At 40.1% G+C, this 27,021-nt stretch overlaps 1 protein-coding gene across 1 annotated transcript; it reads right to left on the bottom strand.

Moving 5' to 3' along the window:
* LOC102789159 (neuronal acetylcholine receptor subunit alpha-3-like) lies at positions 1-26,652 on the bottom strand. The gene is made up of 7 exons (XM_006781353.2): positions 26,418-26,652; positions 11,421-11,560; positions 11,273-11,317; positions 11,068-11,177; positions 10,539-10,746; positions 8,556-9,569; positions 1-1,046 (listed from the first exon to the last, which is right to left on the bottom strand). The coding sequence occupies exons 1-7, from the start codon at positions 26,473-26,475 to the stop codon at positions 921-923; spliced, it is 1,701 nt and encodes a 566-aa protein (XP_006781416.1). The 5' UTR covers positions 26,476-26,652; the 3' UTR covers positions 1-920.
* Positions 26,653-27,021: the final 369 nt, after the last annotated feature.

Here is a 27,021-nt window from a genome sequence, read left to right as displayed (position 1 = left end):
TTATTATTCAATTTATTTCACGTCTTTTATAAGTTTAATCTACATTGTGCAAGTCAAAGTGTATCTATACATTGTAAATGTTTCACCGATTCTGTGAAATTTGGTGCATAATTAGACCTGAAAACCTACGTCTTTAAAGGTGTATAGCCATAGTCAGTGTCATTATCCAAAGCCATGCATAAGACACTTTACAGATATTTACTGGGGAAAAATACAGATAACCTCTATTTGACAACAAGTAAACACAAGACTGCAATATTGTTTCTTAGCTTTAAAGGTCATATTGTGCACAGCTCTCAAAAATCTTTACAATGACTAGTGAAAAGTCATTCATGCATTTCCCTTTGAAATTATTCAAACTTATACAGTACTTACAACATTCCCTTAAACAGTTACCTGACAATTTTACAATTTTTCTTTATCGTTGTAACATTGTTTAAGACTGTACAACAATCATAACAAAATGGACATTTTCACTTAAACACACAGAGTGGTAGAAATGCAGCCTCAACAAGAAACCAGGATTACCATGAAAAGACAAGCAGCGATGGAAAAGAAAGAAAGAAATAATGAAAGAAGAGCAGGGTTTTAAAAACAGAGAAAGAGAGAAAGAGGCTGTTAAAGTAAGACCAGACAGCATCAACTGCACATTGAAAAGCATAAGAAGGATGAGGAAATCTGGGTAAGTCGTGTGAGAAAACAGACAGCTGAGTGCTAGAAGTGATGGCTGATGATGGCAATCCCAGCGAAGAGCATGAGGCAGATAAAGGAGAAGCAGAAAGCTGGAAAAGGAGGTCAACGGCATCTGTGAAAGATACGAAAGACCGGCAAAAGGAAATAATTCTCGAAGTACTCAAAGTGGAGCAAAGAGACAGAAGTAGACAAAAATAAGAGAAAAAGTGAGGACATGGAGACGTGGTTCATTTAAAGAAACTGATGAGGGGATGAAGGAAGAGTCCCAGAGTTCCCAGCACACACACTGTCACAAACACCCACAGGAAAATCCTGTCAATGACCATGGCAACGTACTTCCAGTCATCTTCCACCTGAGGAGAGAAAACAAAGGAAATTTAAAGTAAAAAGAATAAAAATAACCAGAGAACATTGTCTTTCTTTCCTCTTCCAAATGTCTTCAAGCGACCTTTGCTTAATGGTAATTGTGAACTTTATGGCACAAACTGTTACATTCACTGTTTTTTGTGCTCTAAATACACTGTGGTGCCAAACACATTTTGATTTTGCAAGAACAGCTATATAGAAACTTTATAGGCTCCTCTTGTTCATGTGAATCTTTTATCTCTTTATTTATTTTCTTATTTTTATTTGTGTAATTTCAGTTATTATATTAAATGTGGTATAGTATGACAATGTCTAAGGCAGGACAGGCAGAAAAAAAAACACATAAATGGCCTTACACACTGTGACCCATGCAATCCACAACCCCCTACAAGACCCCAGAGCAGGAAGAAGTCATCCCCACACAAAGAGCATACTGGAGTATGCAGATGAATGTCTTCTTCCTCTCACACTAACCAGTCGCGGCAGATTGCTGCCCATCCCTGAGCCTTGTTCTGCTGTAGGCTTCTTCCTTTTAAAAAGGAGTTTTTCCTTCCCACTGTCGCCAAAGCGCTTGCTCATATTGGGTGTTTCTCAGTTGTATTATTGTAGAGTCTGCCTTACAATATAAAGCACCTTGAGGCAACTCTTGATGTGTATTGGCGATGTATAAATAAAATTGAATTGAATTGAATTGAATTGAAGACTATTAGGCAGCACCCTCCCCAGTTCTCTACCTCCACCAACCGAGGCAGACACAGAGACACTCCAAAACAGCAAAAGCTGCTCTCCAGCTCTCAGGAGGCTGCAGACACGCATGGTCCCACAGACCATCCTCATCCACCTGCAAGGCAAATGGGGAAACAAGACTACAGCGACCAGCCCCTCTAGGTAATGGAATTGATCAGCAAGGACCAGAGAGAGACAAATTCACCCAGTTGGTTTTTTAAAGAGACCAAATAATGTGATCTCCAGAATAATGTGATCAAGAAGTAAATTTCTACACTGATTAATAAATAAGCCATTTTTTTGATTTCCTTTTTAGTCATTTTGACGGTATTTTAAGCAACATGTGTCCAGAAGTTTTGATCTGGACTCATGGAAAGATCTCGCTCCCACTTTACAGTTGGGAGGGGAATTGATTTGTTGATTTTAAACAATAGCTTTTACATTTTTGATAACCATTTGGGGTTCAGATATTTAAAAAACTTGTTAGCCAATTATGTATTTTTAGATTCAGTTGACTGGGATTGAATTTGTCCTGTATGTTGGCTTTACTTGCTGATATTCAAGAAATTTAGCTTTGCTGATTCTGAATTTTCAAATGAAATAAACTTTCCATTTTGTATAAGACGTTCTAGATTGTTAATCCCTTTCTCATGATGTCACGATGATAAATATCTGGATTGTTTCAAATGGGTGCTAGTTTGGATAAGGGAAGATTTATACCATGTAGGTTGAAGCTTTGTGAATTAAAATCATTTGTCCTAACACAAGCATTTGGAAAGCTGTACAGTGTTTTAATCTAGTCTATAAAGAATGAACCAAATCCAGATTTATGCAGAACTGCTAATACAAATTTTCAGTTTATCCGGTCAAATGCTTTCTCTGCATCTAAGGAGACAACTGTGGTTTCTAATTTGTTGATAGAGCAATAATGTATTATATTTATTAGTCTACGTGTATTATTCACTGAGTGACGACCCTCGATAAAGCCTGTTTGGTCAGAATATATTATGATTGCAGTTATTTTTTCTAAACTTCTGGCAAGGACTTTGTAAGGTCAACGTTTATAATTGAAATGTGGCAGTAGCTGGATGGGAACGCAGGATCCTTGCCTGGTTTAAGAAGTAGACTTATGACAGCAGAGTTCATGTTTAGAGACAGAGTCTGATCATTCTGGATTTCAGTGACCATTCTGAAAAAAGAAGTTGCTTGTAGAGGCCAAAATTCTTTGTAAAACTCTGCTGGAAAATCATGTGGCCCATGGGGCTTTATTGTTTGGGAGATGCTGTAGGGCTTCGTGGTGAATTCAGAACCACAATCTGATCACTGTTCATTTATTTTTGGTACATTTATATATTTAAGAAATTCTGCAAGAGAGATTAACCTGTAGTGAATGTAAAGCCTCATGAAAGTCTTTAAAAGATGTATTTATTTGTTGTGGATCATGAGTAATGTTCCCAGTGGAATCCTTTATAGAATAAATAGTTATTTTCTCTTTTTAGATTTAAACAGTTTAGGAAGGAATTTTTTTAATTTACTGAACTTTAGTATTAATAAACGCTATTTATGGCATTGTGGCTTCCTCGCATCCTTTTTGAGTCTAATACATCTGCACAGTGCTAAATATAGTGTGAGTGTGGCCTGATCGGTCAGGTGTGGACAATAAGATCATGGATTCAGTGACCATAATGCCATTGTGTGAATATAGAAGGCCGTATGGCTATTCTGCATGCAAGAAGGATCCAAGCGTTGCTAAGAAAAGCTGGAGCAGCAGCAACAATCATATCAGGACCATCCAGAGTGTGAGGAAGGAATTCACAAAGCCCTCTATCTGTGACAAACAAGAAGCTTTACACTCCCTTTGTAAATGGCTTCCAAGCCATTTACAAAGCTAGATAGAAATTCATCTATTATGCATAGGTGAACCACATGTAGTAATGCTTGGTTATGTGTATGTGTGATTATTTATGTTCTGCATATATTTGGGGGGGGGGGGGGATCTGTTCTAAAATCTATAAAAGGTCTAGAAAGCAGACATTTTTATTTTTATCACTTATGTTTAAGACAGGGTATGATTAAGGGGAAGTCATTTGTGAGTTTGTGGTAAACTCTTTGGTGCCTCTCTTGCTGGGAGATGCTGTCTTTGGCTGATTTTTGACTTTGTGTTTGCATCTCCCTCAATTTGCCAGAACGCAAAATATTAGTGAAAACTGGGTGTAGGTGGTCAGACTACGATAACTGATTTTGGTTTGGTTGTCAAAATGTGTTACATTTTCCCCAAATGCACAAAATAGTTAATTTTTGGTAGAATTTGAGGTTACAGCTTAGAAACAGCATGGTAATAGGGCAGTAATAATGTCGAAATAAAGTAGTAATGACCACACAATGTCATCTAAATACATGTAAGGTAATAGCTACCACGGTTTTTAGCTGACTTATATTAAACTCAAATGTATATAATGTGCCAATAACTATGTATAATAATGTGGACGCAGATGTATATCTGTGCACTTTGTTTAAAATCTGCAATGAGACCTAAATTAAATAGAAATGGCAAAAATAAAAATAAAATAAAAAGGCAATAAGGCAATAATGTTTAGCTTCAGACTGCACAGAAATGACTATTTCAGTGCTCACAGGTTAAGATATTGTTACCAAAACATTAATAAATGATTTTGCCTAATAGACAATGTTATATTTAATCCACATTACTCCTCTTTATTACCACATTACAAGCATTATAAACAGTCTATTATTACCAAGGTTTAAAAAATATATCATATTAATTAACAACAAAAACGTGGTTGAGATATGCTACTACTTGGTTATTAACCTGAAATTATATGTAATTCAATTGTATATCTTTATTGTCTCTTTTCCTCTATATTAAGACCTAACCCCATCATGTTATTATCAAGCTATAGCATGTAATGTAACTACGTATATAAATCCTAACAAGGGTACTACCTTTAGGTTTTGCGCCTTCTTTGCTGTTATTAATGTCTGGATATTTATTTTAAGAAGCATTTCAGGGTTTTGCAGGCATCAATTTAGCTTGAGTGCTGCACACAGCTACATAAAAGTTTTTCAACATAGTAATGTAATCCCTGTAATCATAGTAATGTGGAAAATTTATGTGATACAATTAAATAGTGTGGCAAAACATTATTGTAAAAATCATTGTTGACGCATAGTCCCTCAACTGAACATTGTTGTTATACCTGCTTGACCTTTTAATTACACTCCTGGCACAGAACAAAAAAAACATAAAAATTAACGCACCAAAGCCTGACGTATTTGCCCTCATTTTACTAACAGCAGATGTGTAAAAGTGTGTGACTACATTGCACGTACAAATGTTTCATGTATGAATTTTTATTACCATTGGCTTTTGGCCCTTATTTCCAGTTTTACAAAACACTCTTATTACTATTAAACCATCATCACTCCAGTGGAAACACTTTGGAAAGATCTGCCTTTTCTTCCTTCCTCTTTGGACACAATTTCATAAGCCCAACTGTAATTTTGGGTACGCTTGATAACAGCTTTTCCATGCACATATTAGTAAATGGTCCTTTTATGAAGCCAGGAGACTATATTTTCAACAATATATCACAACCACTTAAAAAATTCGCTGTTTGTTTTGCTTGTAGTGACTAATATAGCCACAAGCCTTTAGCCTCAGGCACAGACAAGCAAAAAAGCTTGTTTTTAGCTCTTCTTTAACTGGATTATTTTTAACTTCACACTTGTAGCCCAAACCAGTTTTATGTTGATGTCACTCAGATTTCACACAGCTCTCTCTGAAACCATGGAAGGCTTTTCCCATCTTTTCTTGCATGCATTGTATTGCAACGGTGTTTCTAAAAAAGTTTGCACAGTGTAAAATGTAAATAAAAACAGAATGCAATGATTTGCTAATCATTTAAATCCTACATTTAGCCGAAATGAGTACAAAGTACAATGGCCAAAAACTGATTTCAAATGATTTCAAAAAGATTTTGATTTGACTGACCAGGGGCACAGAGGGAAACACTGCTTGTTTGTTTAATTTTTTTCAGTGAGTGAGTGTCTTACTGAGGAGTGGCTTTCAGTGTTCCTAAACCCATGTGGTGATTTCCATTTCAAAATCATGTCTGTTTTTTATGCCGTGCTACCCAGTGGTCCAACGATCACAGTCATTACATGCAACATTGTTTTTTGGCTTATCTTCCCTATGCTGAGAAATTTCTTCACATTTTCTCAGTCTTTTAATGACTTATGTGCCATAGCTGACAGACTGTACAAACAATTTAGCATTTTATGTTGGCAAAAGTCATTTCTAAATCTCTGAGTTCATAAAAGGTGAACTCATTCCCATCTTTACTCCTGAAAGCAACTGAAAGGTTCTTTTTTTGTACTTTTTAATGATTTCAGTAACTTCATTAGATATATTCCACCAGCTGTTTTTTTGTTGCCAGCTGTTGTTTCTTGTCCCAGTTCCGGCTGTTCTTGAAAAATGTTTCTGGCTTAAATGGAACCATATATTATTTAAAAATAAATTTAAAAAATCAGTTCTAATTTTTTCTAATACAAAAATAGGGTTTGAACGATTTGTAAATCACTGTATACTGTTTTTATTTAAATTTTACACATTGTCCCAACTTGCTAAGACGACTCTATACACCAGGGGTCGGCAACCCTGGCCACGCATGCCACAGCTGGCACGCGAAGGGTTAACTGATGGCACAACCATAGCTGGACTGGCCACCGGGCATTGTCACCCTTACAAACTCCAGCTACTGCAGCATCTCAACGAGGATGACCCAGATCGGCGCACAGAATTTGCAGAATGGGCAAAAGAAAAATTGGAACAGGTTCACGCAGAAGATTTTGTTCAGTGATGAGGCAAACTTTTATGTGAATGGTGAAGTTAACAAACAAAACCACCGCTATTGGTCTGAAACTAACCCACATTGGATGCATCCCTCCAAGACTGTTGGAACAACAAAAGTGATGGTTTGGTGTGGTATATGGGGTACAACGATAGTGGGTCCATTCTTCATCAATGGAAACCTCAAGGCCACTGGATATTTGAAATTGCTACATGATGATGTGTTTCCCTCTTTGTGCACTGAGGCTGGCACGTTCCCTGAGTTTTTCCAGCAAGATGGTGAACATTATGGGTGCCAGGTCCGAGCATTCCTAGATGAACAGTTTCCTGGAAAGTGGATTGGTCATCGTGGGCCAGTTGAATGGCCCCCAAGGTCTCCCAATCTGACCCCCTTAGACTTTTATCTTTGGGGTCATCTGAAGGCAATTGTCTATGGTGTGAAGATACGAGATGTGCAGCACCTGAAACTACGGATACTGGATGCCTGTGCTGGCATTTCTCCTGCGGTGTTGCTATCAGTGTGTGAAGAGTGGGAGAAGAGGGTTGCATTGACAATCCAACACAATGGGCAGCACATTGAACACATTTTATAAGTGGTAAGAAACTTGTAAATAACTCATGAAAGAATAAAGTTACGTTGAAACCAAGCACACCATTGTTTTTCTTGTGACATTACCAATAAGTTTGATGTGTCACATGGCCCTCTTCCTATTGAAAAAACAAAAGTTGTATCCAAGATGGCCGACTTCTAAATGGCCACCATGGTCACCACCCATCTTGAGGAGTTTGCCCCCTCACATATACTAATGTGCCACAAACAGGACTTTAATATCACCAACCATTCCCATTTTATTACGGTGTATCCATACAAATGGCCCACCCTGTATTAACAAACATGCCATATTGGCCCAGTTTATTTTTCTTATCATTGTTGTGAGGAGACCATAAATAGCGAGTTCTTGTTATGGATAAAAAGTGTCTTTTTATTTTTTTTGTTTCAAAATAGCTGATAACTATTCGCTGATAGCTGCCAACATCTGCGAACAAATATAATTCTATAAAGTTGTTCTATATAGTGTGTAACTGTTAATATAGAGCGTTATTAAATTTATTGCTAATGCAATCATATGGCACATTGACTTCTGAGGAAATTTCAGATGGCACTCATCATCAGAAAGGTTGCCTACCCCTGCTATACACTATACAGACAAAGTAATGGACCATCAACAAAGCACACCTATAGCAGCCACTCAGCCTTGGAAACCTACAATGAGAAGCTCTCCGCACAGTTTTTGTTTTGTGCTGATGTTAACATCAGTTATTGAATCAGCAGAGTCTTGGTGACTTTTATGCATTATAAACACATTTTTTGGGTGCTGGAGGAGATTGCCCCCCCCCAGCTCATTATTTTGTCCACGTGTTCATATATTAACACATGGACCAACTGAACTGAGCTTCCCCTGTTGCATCCATCGATATGTGCTGGACAAAAAGTGCTTAACTATAAATAAAAGCATTGTATTAATGTGTGCAATTTGGCGAATGCACTTTGAGTGCTCAAATTGAGTAGAAAGGCGATATTTAAGTACCGTCCATCCATTTATACATTGTAAATGGATGGTGCGTCAGCATTTGGCAATAGTGCTCTGTATCTTAAGTTGGTCTTATTGTCATGGCTGAGTGTGCTTCTTAAATGCTTGTACTTTGCAAGACTGCCTCACAGTTGACTGAAGAATATCTAGGAGGAAATAAATTTCCCAAACTGACTTGTTGAATGTTGGTATCCTATTACAGCACTACACTCAAAGAGAAGTGGGCCAGTACTTTGTCTATATAGTATAACTTATATCAATTTGAAGCATATTGAAATAAATAAAATTGTGTTTTCCACATTGCATACCTCTTTGGCTTTGTTACGAGTCCTCATGTTCTCTGCGATGTACTTTACGCTCTCGATGGCCTGCTTGATTTCGGGAGACACCACAGAAAAGGCGACGACAGCGTTTACCGGCGATGAAGCATTGATGGGCCTCGGCAGCTTGGGCAGCTCTGACTCCTGGGGCCCCTGAGTCTGAGGTGGCTGGGGAGGAGGTGGTGGTGGTGGCACCACTGGCGGTGGGACAGGAGTCGGTACCTCTTTGCCTCTGTAGGGGAACCTTCTGTTCATGTCCCGTTTCATGTCACGGTTCATCTCACCATACTCCACACAGTTCATTGAGCCACCAGCTGAGGACGTACCCCCTCCTCCTCCTGCACCGCTTTCCAGCGGCGCACAGGCTACACCCCCAGTTATGCCTCCAACACTTACACTTCCTGAGCTACTTGTTGCTCCTATACTGTTTTTTCTTTTCCTGCTTCCACCGCTGCTTCCTCCTCCTGTCCCTCCTGTAATTCTGGCAGGTGAGGAGCAGCCCTGGTCAATAGGACGCCTCATCAGCATTACTCTGGGCAGCACGCCAAGGAAAACAGCCCTCACCCACTCGGGCATTGTGTGAGTCATAGGTGTGCGGTAGTGAACATTCAGCACAAAGACAGTGATGACAATGCTGAGTGTGACAAAAATCATGGTGAAGAGGAGATACTCGCCAATCAGGGGGATGACAAGAGATGTTGAAGGGATGGTTTCAGTGATGACCAGCAGGAACACAGTGAGGGAGAGAAGGACAGAGATACACAGGGTAACTTTCTCCCCGCAATCAGACGGGAGGTAGAAGACCAACACTGTTAGGAAGGAGATGAGGAGGCAAGGGATGATGAGATTGATGGTGTAGAAGAGAGGCAGGCGGCGGATGTAGAAGGAGTAGGTGATGTCAGGGTAGATCTCTTCGCAGCAGTTATACTTGATGTCATGCTTGTATCCTGGAGCGTCAATAATCTCCCACTCTCCACTTTCCCAGAAATCTTTTAGGTTCACCTGGTGAAGTGTAAATGTGAAAGCTGTTTTTAGAAAAAAACATATTATATCTCAAAGTTTAAAACAAGTTCATTTAAAGAGAACTGAATCTGTCTTCCTTATTAAAATAATCTATTTAAATACATTTGTCACTTTTAACATTGTAATAAGTTCATCATCAGTCTTCCCTTTGACAATGGCCACCCCAAACCATCACATTCTGAATTTCAGGTAAAAACACATAGTAAAGTTTATCTGAAAGAAAGACAACAAACACATGTTTAAAATTTCCAACTGCTTCTCAACAAAAAAAAGTTAACTTTCTAATTTAGACTATCCAAAGTCTAAGCTGCAATGTACTGCCGAAAGCATTCGCTCATCTGCCGTCACATGCGTATGAAATTGAGTAATATTCCTTTCTTATGCATAGGGTTTAACATGATGTCAGGTGACCCTTTGCAGCTGTAACAGCTTCAACTCTTCAGAGAAGGCTTTCCACAAGGAAATCATGTTTATGGAAATTTTTTGACCATTCTTACAAAGACACCAATGTTGGACAAGAAGGCCTGGCTCACAGTTTCTGCTCTAATTCATCCCAGAGGTGTTTTGTCAGGTCGAAGTCCAGACTCTTGGTACAATGTAGTGAGATGAGTAACATTCTCCTGGAAATCGCCAAACCCAGACTCGTCCATCGGATAGCCAGATGATCGATCCAGAAAACTGTGCAACTGTCATCTCTTAGAATGAAAGTGCATTAAGGATACTTACCTAATGGACTGAATAAAGAGGAGGAAGGCGAACATAAATAGTGAAGCAATCTAAGCAAGTTGGAAGATATAAGCACTTACTGCTGTGCAGTGCTAAATAATTCTTCTCAATAATGATGCATAAAAATGCTAAAAACAAATAAATAAATAAAACTTGACAGAGATTTCTTAATGATGTAACTGCAGGGATCTATTTCCTTTCACCCCAGTTGGTCCTTCTCACCTTTGAGCCAATGAGCACCAGATCAATCTTGGCCTTGTCGTAGGTCCAGGAACCAAACTTCATGGAGCAATTCTGGTAGTCAAAGGGGAAGTAGGTGATGTCCATGGGGCAGGAGGATTTAAAAATAGCTGGAGGGACCCAGGTGATCGTTCCATCAAATTTTAGCAGAGCCTTGGTCTTGTCTTCCACAAGGAAATCACCTACAGCACTGTGAGAGAAAAAGGCCAAAATACATATAATTAACAGATATGTTTGAAATTAGTAGTTGATTACAGTTTTAACACCGCTAGACAATGACAAGAGGGTACTGCTAGCAAGTGAACGCAAATTGTGTTAGAGAAGTACACAGGGTGCGCATATCTACTGTGTGTGGTTGCTTTTGATGTGAAAATGTATCTCCAGAAGCAAAAGAGAAAATAACATAAAATAGCCCAATACAGACATCTAGATTTCTCAGATAACGATAGATGAAAAACAAAATAAAATCCTCAGTGTAACAACCTCTTAGCATCTATGCTCTAACACTTACTTGTTGTACAAAACTATGTCTGGCCTCCAAATTTTGTTGGACGGAACTCGTATGAACTCAATCCCATCAAACTCAGAGGGGGTCCATCTCAATTTGTAATCATTCCACACCTGAAAGACGAGCAGGGATTAAAACGATAAGATCTTAACAAAATCCACAAGTAACAAAAGAACAGATAAAAACAAAGCTCGTGACTGTCACTCACATGTCTCAGCCACAGGTTGGTTTCCATTATTTGATTCACCTCATCCTGAAAAGATAAACGGGGAAATTTGACGTCAAAGATAGACGAGCCTTTTTATTTATTTATTGTAATCAAACACCTATTTGTTATACTGATTTTACCCTCTTACCACTTTGACAAGCTGAGATATGGACACCTCAAACTCGACAGTAACCGGATCCGACACATTCTCTACTGGTCGGATGAACTGGTTGTATCTTCGGAATAACCTTCGAAATAATCTGTCCTCTGCCTTAGATGAAAAACAGCCTAAAAAAAAATAGGATGGAGATGTTAATAATGAAATGAAAAGATGATAAGTTATTACCAGGGAAATAAGGGGGGGAAACTGTCGCTTCACATTTAGTGAGCTGATATGTAGGCATTGTCCAGCGCTGCTAGCAAACTGAACTTGACTTCAATGTAACTAAAAGGTCAGTCACTCAGAAGGATTAACATTAATGTCTTCTAAAGCAAACACTGTAGAAACATAAAAAACGCCTGTGTCCTGAAGGTGGTAATATCAAGGGTTTAATTCAGCGAGTGATAAAGTAAGAAAAAAATAAAGTGTGAAGGAGAGAAAATGCAAACAATACATGTGAGCTTTCACAATAAATCCATATTACTCAGAATAGCGTCAACATTTCCTCACTTTCATTATACGGTTACTGCAGACAGACCAAACAACACATCCACCTACAGCTTTATTAAAGGACTCACTCCTGGAGGTATCTAGCCATGCGGATACATGTAAGGAAATATGTTTGCAGCAGTTTGCTAAAGTTAAGCATCACAAATCAACTTCCATTCACCTTCATTGTACTTCTGACAGTGATGAGCAAAAAGGGTAAATCTATGCACCAGTCTTCACAGCACTGGGGCTTTCAGTTTGACTTTCAGTCATTTTTAAGCTGTTTATTCAATGACAGGAGAGAGGGCTACAAATGATCAAAGTGTGTTAGTTCAGTTGTATGTTTACATAGTCTCATTAAAGCCTAAACGCTTGCAGAAAATCTGCAAGCACAAGAGGCTTTAAGCAAAACAGAATGTTGTGTCTTTGGCCAAAGTGTCTGCAGACGTGTAAGTGTGTCTAAGTCTGGATTGAAGGTCATACTGTGGAAAGCTGCCACTTGTAACGCTGGTGCTTGGGATGGCACATGCAGGCCCACGCCTGTCCAAGCAGAAAATGTTGCCTCGCACGGACAGCAGGCACTCACGCTACCAGCAAGCCCTCAGAAACACTCTTCTAGTGGCTTCAATGAGCTTCCTCACATCTATTCATAACTACAGAAATGCTTCCATTCCAGACTTTTTTTCACCTGCTCTTTGTCATGTTTCTTTATCCCCTGCTACCCTTTTTTTTTATCTTGGTTAACTAGACACAGGATGCCTGTGGTTGGCCTTCTATACCCTTAAATTTTGAACTGTTTAATTTTGTTCAGGCTGAAAACCCTTAAATAATAAATGCTTTAACCTCTGAGGCCAACCTCACGCATCACAGCTTCCCAGTCATGAAATGCCGGACACATTTTTCAGTCTACTAAGAAACCATTAAACCTGCACTTAGTGAACTGCATTTTAGAGATGGGTCTGAATGTATTCAAGTAGGACCCATATACACGCAAATAGCCATATTCACCGAAAAGGTTTGTTTCCTTGACAACAACTAAATAAAACATCAACCTTTAATGGGACGCTTTCTGTCTGAATCTGTTTCCTCTCTACAAAACGACAGAAAATTGCTTTGGTTTCTTATTTTGATGCTTTTTTTTTTCATGTTTTTGGTCATTTGGTCGTTTTAAACCTATCCAAAACTCCAAGCAGTCTGTTTTGCAAAATCAAGTTTATTTCTGGAGTTTCAGTGCTTGACCTTTATCAGACTTACTGCTGCTCCCTATTCTTTGAATTATTTGGCTTCCTTCTATCATAAGCAATTAAGTCATGGAGAATGAGCACCAACACTTGACAAATAAATGTATTTTTGGAAGTTAAGTGAAGTGCAGCAGGCAGTCTGTTAGGTATGTTGGACCAGGTTTCCCCTGACTGCAGACGTGTCTCAAAAAACAGGTAACTCAAATCAGTTCAATTCAAATCCATTTTATTTACATAGCACCAAGTTACAACAACAGTTGCCTCAAGGCGCTTTATATTGTAAGATAAAGACCCTGAAATCAATAATACAGAGAAAACAGAAAAAAACCCAACAATCATATGACCTGTGAGCAAAAGTGAGGTGCAATGGTGGGAAGGAGAAACTCCCTTTTAACAGGAAGAAACCTCTGGCAGAACCAGCCTCGGGGAGGAGTGAAAATCTGACACAAATTGCTGTTCCAAAATTATGATAGCAGTATCCTAATATATTAAAGCATCAACCAGTGTACACTGCTATTATCAGGTGAATGCAAAAAGTAGTCACCTCATAAAAAATTTGAATACACAGATTTTATCATTTAATCTTTAGCACATTGTCATATTGTTCCCGAAATATTACTAGACTATTACTAATTGGTTTAACCTCGTAAGCTTATGCTTGTTTCCACATTATTACCCGTAGTTTCTGCCCTTTTACTCGATAACACAGATTTTAAAGTAATGGCATGATATCAATTTTACCACCTTATTACCAAGCTGTAACAGAAACTGCGACCAGAAACATGCACCATCAAGCAATTTCAACCCTAACCCTAACCCTATTTCAGATATAAACTGATACAAGGCTACTAAACTGGCTAAACTAAGCTAAACTGAACTGGCATGATTTGAGTTCAGATGGAGCAGAAGCAGAATAAACCAGTGGTTTGCTCTGAAGCAAGCGCTCCTCTATTTCCCAGGGTGCTTAGTTAATTATTATTATTTTCATATGGCTCGTATGTACTCACACCACACAATACCCAACACAATCACCTTAAATAAAAATTGACTTTCAGTGAGGGTATCACTTTAATATAGCACATTCTTGAAGAAACTGTGTGGCAGAACAAATATTTCATAATAACAACCCATAAAGTGAAGTCATAAAGCTGTTCTTGCATTTATTACAACAGGGAGTACACTTAGATGAATATGGTTCAGACTTTTCAGTTTAGCGTCAGTCCGTTTTTTCATTTTGGGAGACGAGCTCATTTTCTTACAAAATCTATAGGAATAAATACATTTTCAGAGAATTTATCCCAAGTTAGTTTCATTGTGAGTCTAAAAGGTTAAAATCTAAATCAGTAAGCACTTTTGAAGCCTTTTACTTTTTTTTCCAACCTTAGATGCTAAACACAAATTTCCCAGGCAGGCTCAGCTTACACGCTAAAATGATATCGACTTCTTTGCTTCCATCAAACTCAGGCTCAGGATAACCTTTACTCATAAAGCCAGTGTTACCAAAACAATCTAAGGCAGTAAAATGGAAAAAGACAACAGAAAACCGATGGTGGGGAGCAGTTATCTCGGCTGCAATCAAGAGGGCAGTGCCAGGTGTGAGCGGTTGGCACAGCTGTTACACATTTTGCTAATCAGTCTCTCCTGTTTGTGCAGTATAGCACACTTGGAGCAAAAACACACTACAGCCAAGCCTGGCTGAAGATGGAGAGAGAAAGTATCCCTGAGTTAAGATTGTTGGGGTGCTCTTCTACTCTGGGTGAATCACAGCAGAGTCCCCTTTTAAGTGTGTGTGTTAAAGGGGGGGGGACTTAAAAGAGCCTGTTAACATGGCTACAGCTGATTTTATTCCACAGCAGATATTGCTTCCCTGTTAAGTGGGTAAGAAGCTGAAAATTATGTAGTGACTTCAAAACCACTGAAGTTTTCTGAGGTCAGGGGCAGAGGCGATCTAAGTCTTAAAGCTTAATGAAAAGAACTTTCTCTGGGGACACTTGTGTAATTTCTGCTCTCTGTACCTGCCTTAAAAACTGCCCACTGCTCCCTAATTCGTTGCACTCTCAGAACCTTGTTTAAGCCTCTAATTGGCTGAGGGAAAACCAGGGCAATTATAATCAGCCAGTTAATTGGACCTTTTGTTCCTTGTGACAAAAAAAAAATGAAGCCAATATATTTTTCCCCTTCCTCCAATGGCACATTCACTCCTCTAATTCCCTTTATTTGTTCTGGCACTGAAGATGTTAAGAAGCCTTAGTTTAGAGGAAGTTAATTATAACCTTTGCACTAACATGTCAGTTGATTATACACAGCTTTTACTGCTTTTCCCTGAGAGTCAGCATAAGGATTACATTTTGGGGGATGTGAGGTTGCTTCCAAAAGTAACGGCTGAGACTTTTTTATTTTCAACACAACAGTTTTGTAAAGTTTTATTATCTTATACATGGATTATAGCTGCTTCTTATCTTTCTGGTTAAGCAAAACACCATTACGGTCGGACTAACGGCTCTGTGTGGCCTCATTTACACTGCAGTCTGACTCAGTTGTTTTCATTTTCGATACCTGTTCTGTAGAACTCTTTTGGGGGAAGGGGTTTGAGGAGTTGCCAAGTGAGCTAAACTAATATTAAAAGGTAATCTAAAAACACTGAGAACCACTGGTCTGGTAAGTGAGGATGGTAAATGATGATCTGGCATCGTGGTGCCAGGATAACCACCTCCAGCTGAACGTCGGCAAGACTAAGGAGCTGGTGGTGGAATTCAGAAGGAGTCAGCGCAGATACTACAAGCCTATTATCATCAATGGAGCTCCAGTGGAGTGGGTGCAGAGGCAGAAGGTTCTGCACCATCCGAGCAAGAACAAGAGGAGCTTCTATCCCCAAGCCATCCAGGTCCTAAACCAGAACATGCACCCCCACCCTCCCACAGCATCCATAAGTGACAGAGACAGGACTTATTCCTAACACATCCCAGACTGACTCTTCTAGACACTTTAACACCCATTTGCACAATGTACATTTTTCAGATTTTCAATTTAAAACTTCCAGATTGTCTATTTAATTTAATTCATTTTATGTACATAATTCACTTAACTGCTGCATATAATGCTACTTACTGCACATAATGTCCTCCTGTATATATTCACTTAATGTATATAATGTTCCCTCTCGTTTTGCTCAGTCGAGGAGCATGTCAGGATACATTTCACTACATGTTGTACTTGTATAACTAATCATGTGACAAATAAAGAATCTTCAATCTCGAACCTGAAATGGAAAGGTACTTATAATTTACCTTTCTACTCATTTGAGCACTCAGATTGTTTTCTTACTACAGGTCTCATTCATTCAATCACCTATGGACTTTGTATTATTTATACATACACTCACATTTCAGATACGCTTCTATTGTTTCAGACGGTTCAAACAAAGGTTTGGCATATACCACTCCACCACTGAAAAAATGTACCCATGGTAAAGGAATTTTTAGTTAAATATCTTTACTAAATTTCAAGTTAGTAATTCAAAATTTTGACTTACTTTGAAGTTAAAGTCAGTAAGACAAAATTTTGAGATGCTGAACTCATTTTGATTTGGGTCAGCCTGGCTGTCTTTTTGTTTTTTTCAGTCATAGAAACAGGCTATTGGTACGATCATTCAGATACAGTGGGGCAAAAAAGTATTTAGTCAGCCACCGATTGTGCAAGTTCCCCCACTTAAAATGATGACAGAGGTCAGTAATTTGCACCAGAGGTACACTTCAACTGTGAGAGATAGAATGTGAAAAAAAAATCCATGAATTCACATGGTAGGATTTGTAAAGAATTTATTCGTAAATCAGGGTGGAAAATAAGTATTTGGTCACCTCAAACAAGGAAAATCCCTGGCTCTCACAGACCTGTAACGTCTTCTGTAAGAAGCTTTTCTGTCCCCCACTCGTTACCTGTATGAATGGCACCTGTTTGACCTCATCATCTGTATAAAAGACACCTGTCCACAGCCTCAACCAGTCAGACTCCAAACTCCGCCATGGCCAAGACCAAAGAGCTTTCGAAGGACACCAGGAAAAGAATTGTAGACCTGCACCAGACTGGGAAGAGTGAATCTACAATAGGCAAGCAGCTTGGTGTGAAAAAATCAACTGTGGGAGCAATCATCAGAAAATGGAAGACATACAAGACCACTGATAATCTCCCTCGATCTGGGGCTCCACGCAAGATCTCATCCCGTGGGGTCAAAATGATCATGAGAACGGTGAGCAAAGATCCCAGAACCACACGGGGGGACCTGGTGAATGACCTGCAGAGAGCTGGGACCAAAGTAACAAAGGTCACCATCAGTAACACACTACAACGGCAGGGAATCAAATCCCGCAGTGCCAGACGTGTTCCGCTGCTGAAGCCAGTGCATGTCCAGGCCCGTCTGAAGTTTGCCAGAGAGCACATGGATGATACAGCAGAGGACTGGGAGAATGTCATGTGGTCAGATGAAACCAAAGTAGAACTTCTTGGTATAAACTCAACTCGTCGTGTTTGGAGGAAGAAGAATACTGAGTTGCATCCCAAGAACACCATACCTACTGTGAAGCATGGGGGTGGAAACATCATGCTATGGGGCTGTTTTTCTGCCAAGGGGACAGGACGACTGATCCGTGTTAAGGACAGAATGAATGGGGCCAAGTATCGTGAGATTTTGAGCCAAAACCTCCTTCCATCAGTGAGAACTTTGAAGATGAAACGAGGCTGGGTCTTCCAACATGACAATGATCCAAAACACACCGCCCGGGAAACAAAGGAGTGGCTCCGTAAGAAGCATTTGAAAGTCCTGGAGTGGCCTAGCCAGTCTCCAGACCTCAACCCCATAGAAAATCTGTGGCGGGAGTTGAAAGTCCGTGTTGCTCGGCGACAGCCCCAAAACATCACTGCTCTTGAGAAGATCTGCATGGAGGAATGGGCCAAAATACCAGCTACTGTGTGTGCAAACCTGGTAAAGACCTATAGTAAACGTTTGACCTCTGTTATTGCCAACAAAGGTTATGTTACAAAGTATTGAGTTGTATTTTTGTTATTGACCAAATACTTATTTTCCACCCTGATTTACGAATAAATTCTTTACAAATCCTACCATGTGAATTCATGGATTTTTTTTTTCACATTCTGTCTCTCACAGTTGAAGTGTACCTCTGGTGCAAATTACTGACCTCTGTCATCATTTTAAGTGGGGGAACTTGCACAATCGGTGGCTGACTAAATACTTTTTTGCCCCACTGTATGTATATTTTAAAAAGCCAAGTTAATGGCGATAGAAACCACTGGAACCAAGAATACCCTCAAACAAACCAACCCTAATGGTTGTAGCTAGAACTGAAAATAAACAAAGTCCTTTTCCATTATCGGTTCACCTTACCTCAAGGTTTAGAATGAAGTTACCATAATCACTGTGCCAAAAGAAATCAGCTTGACATTCATGTTTCATTTCACCGGACATGTGCTCATTCCTTCCCCTCACTTTGTGCTGTATCAAAGTGACAAGCCTTTGTATTGCTGCACATGAAGCCAAGTCAAGCTGTCATGCATTTCACCCTTAAAAAGCCACATTGATTTAGAATTAGAAAGCCAAACACTGAGTCTGTCTTTGTCTCTTGTGGCTACAGGAGCCAAAAGCTGCTGGAAGACCCATGGCCTGTGGGAGGCTCTTTGATCAGGCATGTGCTTAACAGGATGAGCCTGGAAGCCAGTTGTGGACACTCTGAAGGAACTAATTACCCTCCAAAAATACACCACTGTCAGAGTGCATAGAAAACAGATACAAAGAGAGAGACAGTGGCAAGAAGAGATAGGAAAAGTGACAGCAAGTACAAGGAGAGAAGAGATAGATAGTGTGCCTTTGCTCTCCAGGGTTTTTGACGGCCTGACTTTGACATCCTGAATGACGCACAAGAGGAGCCACAATGATTACAGCACGTCCTGACTGTCCCATGAAGCATAAGGTGTTTAATCTAAGTGCCGCTTCATATATGGGGACTACAGTACATACACATAACTATGTGTGTTACTATTTATGTTCATCCACCTTTGATTTGACTCATTCTGAAAAGTAAAAGATTTTCTTTTTCACTGATGCGTGAAATTTAATTGCCACTTGTCTCCCTGCTTTCATCAAAAAAGATGTGGGAGGTTTGAGGCTGCATTCTCTCTGTATAAGATATTTTAAGTAAGCTTAGGTTTAGGTTTTTTGTTTGGGTTTTTTGGTGGTGTTGTTTAAAAAAAAACGGAGAATATATTTCCTGAAATGCTAAAATAATCCAAGAAGTGATCACCCATTTAAAGACAACAAAGCAATTTCTTAACTCTGTTAACATAAAAATGAGCTTCAGGCGTAATCGCTCATTTTATTTTGTGCGTTGTGCCAGAGTGGGCGGGAACAGCACCTGGGACACAAAATAATGAACCCAACAGCGAATTGCCCAGAAAAGTAAAAGGGTTGGCACTGTTTTGGCATTTAGACTCAGTGAAGTGTGATTTTATCCAAAGAAATAATGATTGATGTGACAAGATAAACACCCAAGGATTTAGCTGGCGTATGGGAAGGAAGGAAAACTAGATGGGACCCCCTTTTAAAGGAGATAAAATACAGTATTTAGCCATTCTATGGAAAACGTAAATAAAAAAAAAGCTCAAGCCATGTCTTTTAATACGACTGACACTATGAGCCTAAATGCTTAGGTCTGCCAAGTATTTAATTAAAATGTATCCACATATTTAAAACTGTGCCTTGTTTTAGCAGAGGCTAGAAATGAAAGTGTGCTGTTGCTGTGACACTCTTAAATTCAGAAATGCAGTCTGGGGACTTAGTCTGCCTGGAGTGGGTGGCTGTGATGGTTCTCACAGCACTGCAGTCACAGCTGCAGGTAGTCAGTGCTACTTATCTCTCTTCCAGAGATGCTGAAGCAGGCCTGTCTATCATGCATGTCAGCAGTATTGACTGAATCAGTACGCAGAAAAAGACTTTGACAAACGCTGCGTCCCAAATCCATGGCAGAAGTTTTTGCAGTGGATTAGCTAAAGTTTGAGTTAAAGTTGTGTCCTCATTTCAAAGTGAGGAGTACAGAAATTGGGGGGGAGGGGGGGGACTTTGCTAAACTGCTAAAAGTCTTTGCTAAAATATGTACTTCCAATTCTCATAGTAGGAAAATAATGTCATCATTAGAAATTAAATCCCAGTATTTAAGCATCTAGCTAGCTACAGAAGAGGAGCCGCCATCATTTCAAACAATTCAACAAATATAATCAAACACACAAACTGTTTCTGTGCAGTTTCTCACAAACCGTGTCTGTGAGCTACATGTGCACTTGCTGTGCTTCCCAGGAAGAGGTAAAAACATTAACACTGAGAGATGGAGAAGAAAGAGAGGAAAGGAGAGGAAGATGAAGAATGTTTTCAATGGTAAGCGCTGCTCAGCAAGAGTGAGATTCAGGGTGAATTTACAGCTTGCCTGTCATGTCCAAATTAAATGTGTAGCTTTAAAGTCAGTTATTGGATATATACATGATGTTTTGTTGAGTTTTGAATAATTTGTAGTGATGCACTATGTTGGACTGGTTACATCTAGGGTACTAGTACCATTTTACATCAAGTGTAACAGATATCAATTTATATTTAGGGTGTTTAGGTGCTGATGAGATTCAGTCATTGAATTCTATCTTTATGCTAGCTTTATAGCCTCAGGTAACGTATACTTATGTCATTTGGCTAAATCTACAAAAGCACTGAACGCTGCAGTAGCTTTTCATACTTTGTGCACAGTTTGTACCACTGTAAATCACCTGGTTGAACAGGCCAAGAGCCATGAACACTACCTGTGTATGACTGCTGATTTAATCATTTGCACTGGGGTATGTTAGAAACACAGTTACAAGAAATTCCCCCAGTTGACAGATAGTGGTTTCCATTTTGGGTCTAAAAGAGGGTAGTATTCCGATCCATTTGGGGAAAACTCTCCACGATTGCTTTAAGCACTGAGTGGGAGGAAAGCAATAAGGTAACTGATACAAGTGGTTCTAATGGCTTCATGGATAATTATTCTTTACAGATTATGGAGAAGAGAGGCTGCAGGAGCATCTCAGTGTGCAACTACTGCATCATAATATTGAGAGTCATGCTGTATATATCGCTGTGCTGCCACTCAAAAGACCAACAAAAAGGCAAACCATCCTCTTTCCTCAGTAGCTGCACCAGCTGGATGACACCAGCTCCAAATATTTGCGATTTTCTCATACATCCATCCATCCATCCATTCACTTCCACTTATCCTTTTTCAGGGTCACGGGGGGCGCTGGAGCCTATCCCAGCTGTCCCAGGGCAAGAGGCGGGGTACTGGACAGATCGCCAGTTTGTCGCAGGGCCAACACACAGAGACAGACAACCATTCGCACTCACAGTCACTCGCACATTCACACCTAGTGGCAATTTGGATTATCCAATTAACCTATCCCCACAAGTTGCATGTCTTTGGACGGTGGGAGGAAGCCGGAGTACCCGGAGGGAACCCACGCAAACACGGGGAGAACATGCAAACTCAACACAGAAAGACCCCGGCCAGATGGTGGAATAGAACTCAGGACCTTATTGCTGTGCTGCAACAGTGCTAACCACCGTGCCACCGTGCTGCCTGATTTTCTCATACATACCAGGTAAATTCCCAGGATCCATCCAAAGCAAGGAACTTTGAAGTAATGCTGGGCTTCACTGTTGTTACTGGCCGCAAGTTAAACCACTGCAGCAGGAGACGAGGGAACAGCTCATGCTTTCCTTGCAGAAGTTATTTTTTATCCTCAATCATGTGGATAAGTTTGAAATCATCAATCAAAAAAAAGGTAAAACTTAACCTGGAAATCAGTGTCGATGATGCCGGCCTCATTTCACAAAGGTCTAAGGGAAATTTTGAGAGCAGATGAAGGTTTCAAAGAAGGATAGATTCAAGTATATGGCTGGAGAAAAATAAAAGCGTCTAAGAAACAGACTTGGGATGGAAAAAACATTAATATTTGGACCTTAAAATTAAAGATGGATCCAAAGGTATTACAGATGACATTCTTTAAAGCTGTTAATCCTGCTTCTGTTCTTCGACGCTTGTAATCTTATGTTCACTGAGATCGTGGAAAAACACAAAAATAAATACAATATAATAAGAGAAACAGAGGCCACTCAGTAGAAAATGATGCGTGGTTAGAAGGACTGGGGCGCAAAATGTGCTCATCTTCCATCTGGGGCATCTCGGACAACCTCCCCAGCACTTTTATTCTCACCTTCTATCTTTCCATCATGAAGTGTGACTCAATTCATTGCCAGCTCAGAAGACCAGGATGTCCCAGAGGAATCAGACAGCAGGGCTGTTTGGAGGAGGGTGTGTGTGTGTGTGTGTGTGTGTGTGTGTCCATAGGGGGCGTAATAAGGGTGTCTACACAGCATGTGTAGGAGCTAAGTAACTGGAGTTTGGTGCCAATAATCACATGACAATCGTGTTAAGAGGATCCTCAAGCCACCACACAGCCCTTAAGCCACATACTTACACACACATGCACACTGATTGCCTGTCAGATTTTAATGCAACTATATTGCTTCTGGGAGGGAAACCGGAGAGCAGCTCTGTATTTCCAAGGGAATCTCCGATGAGCATTTAAGTCTGCGAGAGGTGCAAATACACTTGATGATGCTGCGATGCAAAGCAGACAACTTCATATAAGCAGACTTAGATAAGTGCTACAGAGTAGGGTGGCTTAATATAAACCATTTCTAATACTCAGATAGGGGGAAAAAACTCTGATTGTTGCCACGCTACACTTTTGAATAACTAGTTGGGCCGAACTGGTTTGAACGCAGATCCTCTACGCTGTCGACCCACAGAGTAACCCATTAAAAAGCACAGTACAGTGAGATGAAGGGTCAAGGCTGAAACATAATGCGGAGCGGGTCAGTATAATGCGAGCGTGGCTGGACATCTCTCTCAGCAATTTGTGGAGATGGTGCAGGAGAGATGCTGAAGGGAAATGCATCACGCGGTTTCACTCACCCTTATCACTCAGTCTCCAAGGTATAGCAGCCCATCCTGTTCTAAAATATGCTGATGTGCACCACAATCGATATTCCACAGGCAGTGGCTTTATTTTGAATGTCATAACTCCAACTAAATCCCCATGCCGTACAGATTTCTCATTCCTTACCTCCAAGCGACTTCAACATGATTCTATTTCTGACTAAAATACCCCAATCCCATGAACGGCAGGATCAGCTTTTCCTCTGTTATGAGGGCCGATCCTGGATGGCAGGGAACAATACCTTCTGTAGTTCACTAATCGGACCCCCATTGGGAGTGTTTGTACAATCTGTGTGTGTTTTTAGGCACTTATCTGCATGCACAGCTCCTGTTCATACCCATAGAAAAGACCACAGAGTCAGTGAAGGATTGTGGAGGAGAGGGGAGCTGGAGGACAAAGTGGGGGTATAGAAAAGGTGAGGCCAAAACCCTCCTGGTTTTCAAGGTAACTGCCTCACAACTAGTAACAATATAAAGTGGATTTCCTCTCACTAGAGCAAAATGTGCTCTGATATGAGAGCACTGACACTGTCATCCTTTTAAGGCACTGTTTTGAAACTCATTCAGTTCAAGGGCAAAGCAGCAAGGCAGCTGGCTGTAGCAAATCTCTCCAGCTGAAGGGAATGACAGGACAGAGGGAGGCATACAAAGAGACAATTGAGGGACTTTATGTGTCTTACAGAAACACATCCCTTCTCCTTAACTGCGAGTCTGTGTTAGGTTGCAGGATGTGTAAAGGCAGTGTCTTTCACAGGATGATTAGAGCATGACAGTACAAAGGCACTTAGTGCAGATCCCCAGGGAGGACTCCAGGTGCCACATGTGGGGCAAACTCCCCACCACACTCAGGACTTTGAAATGAAAAAAACAACAATTTAATTACTCCTCCTCCTAGTGTCTGTAGGGAGGATGCATGTTCAGCAGCCCATTCCCAGGGAAACAATTGGGATATCTGGAATACCCCAAGGAATATTTGGGTGTTTATCATGAGAAATGACTTCTATTAAGGCTGGAGGTGACCAGTAGAAAAAATAAAAACCTATTATCTACATTTCATTAACTACCTAAGATCTGAATTTGAATTTCTGTCCTCTAACCAACCAGCCAAATGTCGCCTAACTGAAAAAGCTACCTGGCGAAATAGTCCCAGCTAGCTTTAGTTAAGGCTAAAACAAAATGTATTTACAATTTTATATTTCAGTATTTAAAAATATTCACTCAAAAAGTTGCTTCTCGGTTTAGTTTGTTAGTCAATATAAAATCTAATTAAATTAGCCATTAAAACTTTAACTCCAACTAAACTACTAATAGTCATAATTATAGATTCTTTAACATTAGCCACTGGTTTCTGAAGTCTCATTTTAATAGTCATACATTCCAAACCAAGTGGGAATTTCTGAGTTCCCAGTTGGAATGTTTTACTGGAATGGATTTCCAAATCGGAAAGTCGAAAGATCCCCACCAAACCCAACTTAACCAAGATGGCGGCATAGCACATAAACATTATTCAAACTGTACAACTTTTTATCTGTGCTGCCACTGTTGTGTATAAATGCATAACCGAAAGTGTGTGGCCGAGCCCATAAACTCAGCAGGAAAGTAGCGGCTTCAAACTTTAACAGAATGGATGCAGTCGGATAAAGACAGAAATAACTGCAGCACCACAGCTATCGCCATCTGGTGGCCTTCAGATAGAATGAAGCTTTTTTTTTTAAGATCTTTCCCACTTTGTTTTTCCAGTCTGGAAACTAAATATATACCACTAAATATATGATTGTGATTTTTGTGTGAAGTGAAAAAAAATTACCATTTAAGTATGAAGTGAAGGCACTGCAGCTTTTTTTTTATCATTTATTTTATCCCACACACACATCCCCATTAAAGGTGTTCCCATTGGTGAAGACACTCTCTGAAGAAGCGTTTCTATATTTGTGGAAGTGAATGGGAGAAAACTTGAGATTAAAATAACCATCAAGTTACATGGGAATACGACACAAAGCTTCCTCTTTAGAGCATTTATCTACTCTTTGTTTTTTCTCTGGTTCCCCAAGGAGCTACTCAAAGACCCCACTATTTTAAAGCACACAAGAGACTGACAGCCTTACACAACCCAAAGGCAGAAGCAAAAAGAAAATGTGTGCACAGGTGATTTTAAATACAAGAAAATAAAGAAATGGGTCGCACATAGAGAAAAGCAAAGTGCAGACAAACTAGTAGTTTGATTATTATTAAAGCATAAGGAAAATTTGAGTTATGTTGGTCAATTCTAGTCCATTTTTTAAGTACCAAGGTTACTTATAGTAATTACCCCAGGCAACCATCTGCTTGCCTGTGCAGTGTTGTGGTGCTAGTCTGAATCATGACCTCTGAACTCTGCAGAAGTCTCCAAGCCCTTCGCACCTTGTGAAACCAGGGATGAAATCTGTATGGACACTTACCGAGCAGTTCGTCACCCTATGTTGCGTCACTTTAGGCACTGATGGTCAATGTGAGCTACATGCTGACATGTTAAGCTCTAAGTCATCAACCTTATATAAAAAGTAACCAAATCCGATGTGTAGACTAAAATCTAACAATTATACAGTGCGCTTACATCCCACCGTTTTCACTCTCTGCAGCATAACAGTGACTCCACAAGTTCGAAAAGCACGGGATATTATATTTCACAGGCACGTGGGATTTGTTATTGGTTGGGCACAATTTCCCATGGACAAATGTTGTGCCCTGTGTCGTGAAGTAGTGTGAAACAAGTACGTTAAACGCAAAAAAGAACAAAGCAAAACCGTCTTGTTTTGTGAGATGTGCGCTACTGGTGCCCCAGAGGAATTTGAGAAGAATATGGCTGTTCACTGTTTCGCCATTTCAGCGATTTGACAACATCAGCGTGCATGCGTGTCCAAATACAAAATAACTGGGTTGATAAACTGAGGTAAAGTTTAGGTTGCTCTGCCTTTATCCTGACTGGCTTTAATGAATCTTCCTCTCTAGACTGAAAAGAGATGCAGTTTCTTTTCACTGAAAAGCGCACAAAGGAGTCGACTCGAGGTCAGTTTGGCAGCCAAAAATACTCAAAACTGACATGACAAGTAAGGAAAACACAGAAAGTGATGGTTTAAAAGTACTGAGTAAAAGGCACTTTCAGCGATGCACGGAGCGCCGTGTCCTACCTTGCGCTGCGAGGATCACCAGCAGGAGGATGTTTGTTAGTTTCCCGAAGAGATTCATGGAGACATCGGCGCTTCGCGAGTTTTTTGGATATAAATAGCGATGCTGAACAATGACTTCTCGTAATAATCTGCTGCAGATGTCTGTGAAGCCTCAAGATTAGAGCATCTTTTTCCTTTGCGCTCCCGAACGCGGAGAGGTTGGTGCGCTCTGCCGACATGGACAACTTCTGCACGTCCCGCCTCCCCTCAGCCTCCCCCGGCACTGCGTCCCACACGCTTGCGCGCGCACACAAACACGCACACCTAAGGGTCAAACCTTGCGATCTGACTCAGAATGACTCAGAGGTGATAGGTCTGGAATAATTAAATGGTTTCGAATATGGCTCTAGGAGCGTAAGGGTCGTACAGAAAAAAACATTCATATTAAATAAAAACTCTCCTATTCAGTTTTTGACGCAGGTTTTTGTGAAAATTAGGAACATTTCTTTTAAAAAAAATCAACAACTCAAATATCCATACCTCAAACAATTATCCCCTGAGAGAAAGATGCAGCACTCACCTACACGCACTAAAGATCCCACATTTTCAGCTCTGAGCTGTAAAT

Source organism: Neolamprologus brichardi, chromosome 2 (genome assembly GCF_056152115.1).
Source record: "Neolamprologus brichardi isolate AB-2024 chromosome 2, ASM5615211v1, whole genome shotgun sequence".
NCBI lineage: Eukaryota > Metazoa > Chordata > Actinopteri > Cichliformes > Cichlidae > Neolamprologus > Neolamprologus brichardi.
This window is presented reverse-complemented; position numbering and strand designations above follow the sequence as displayed.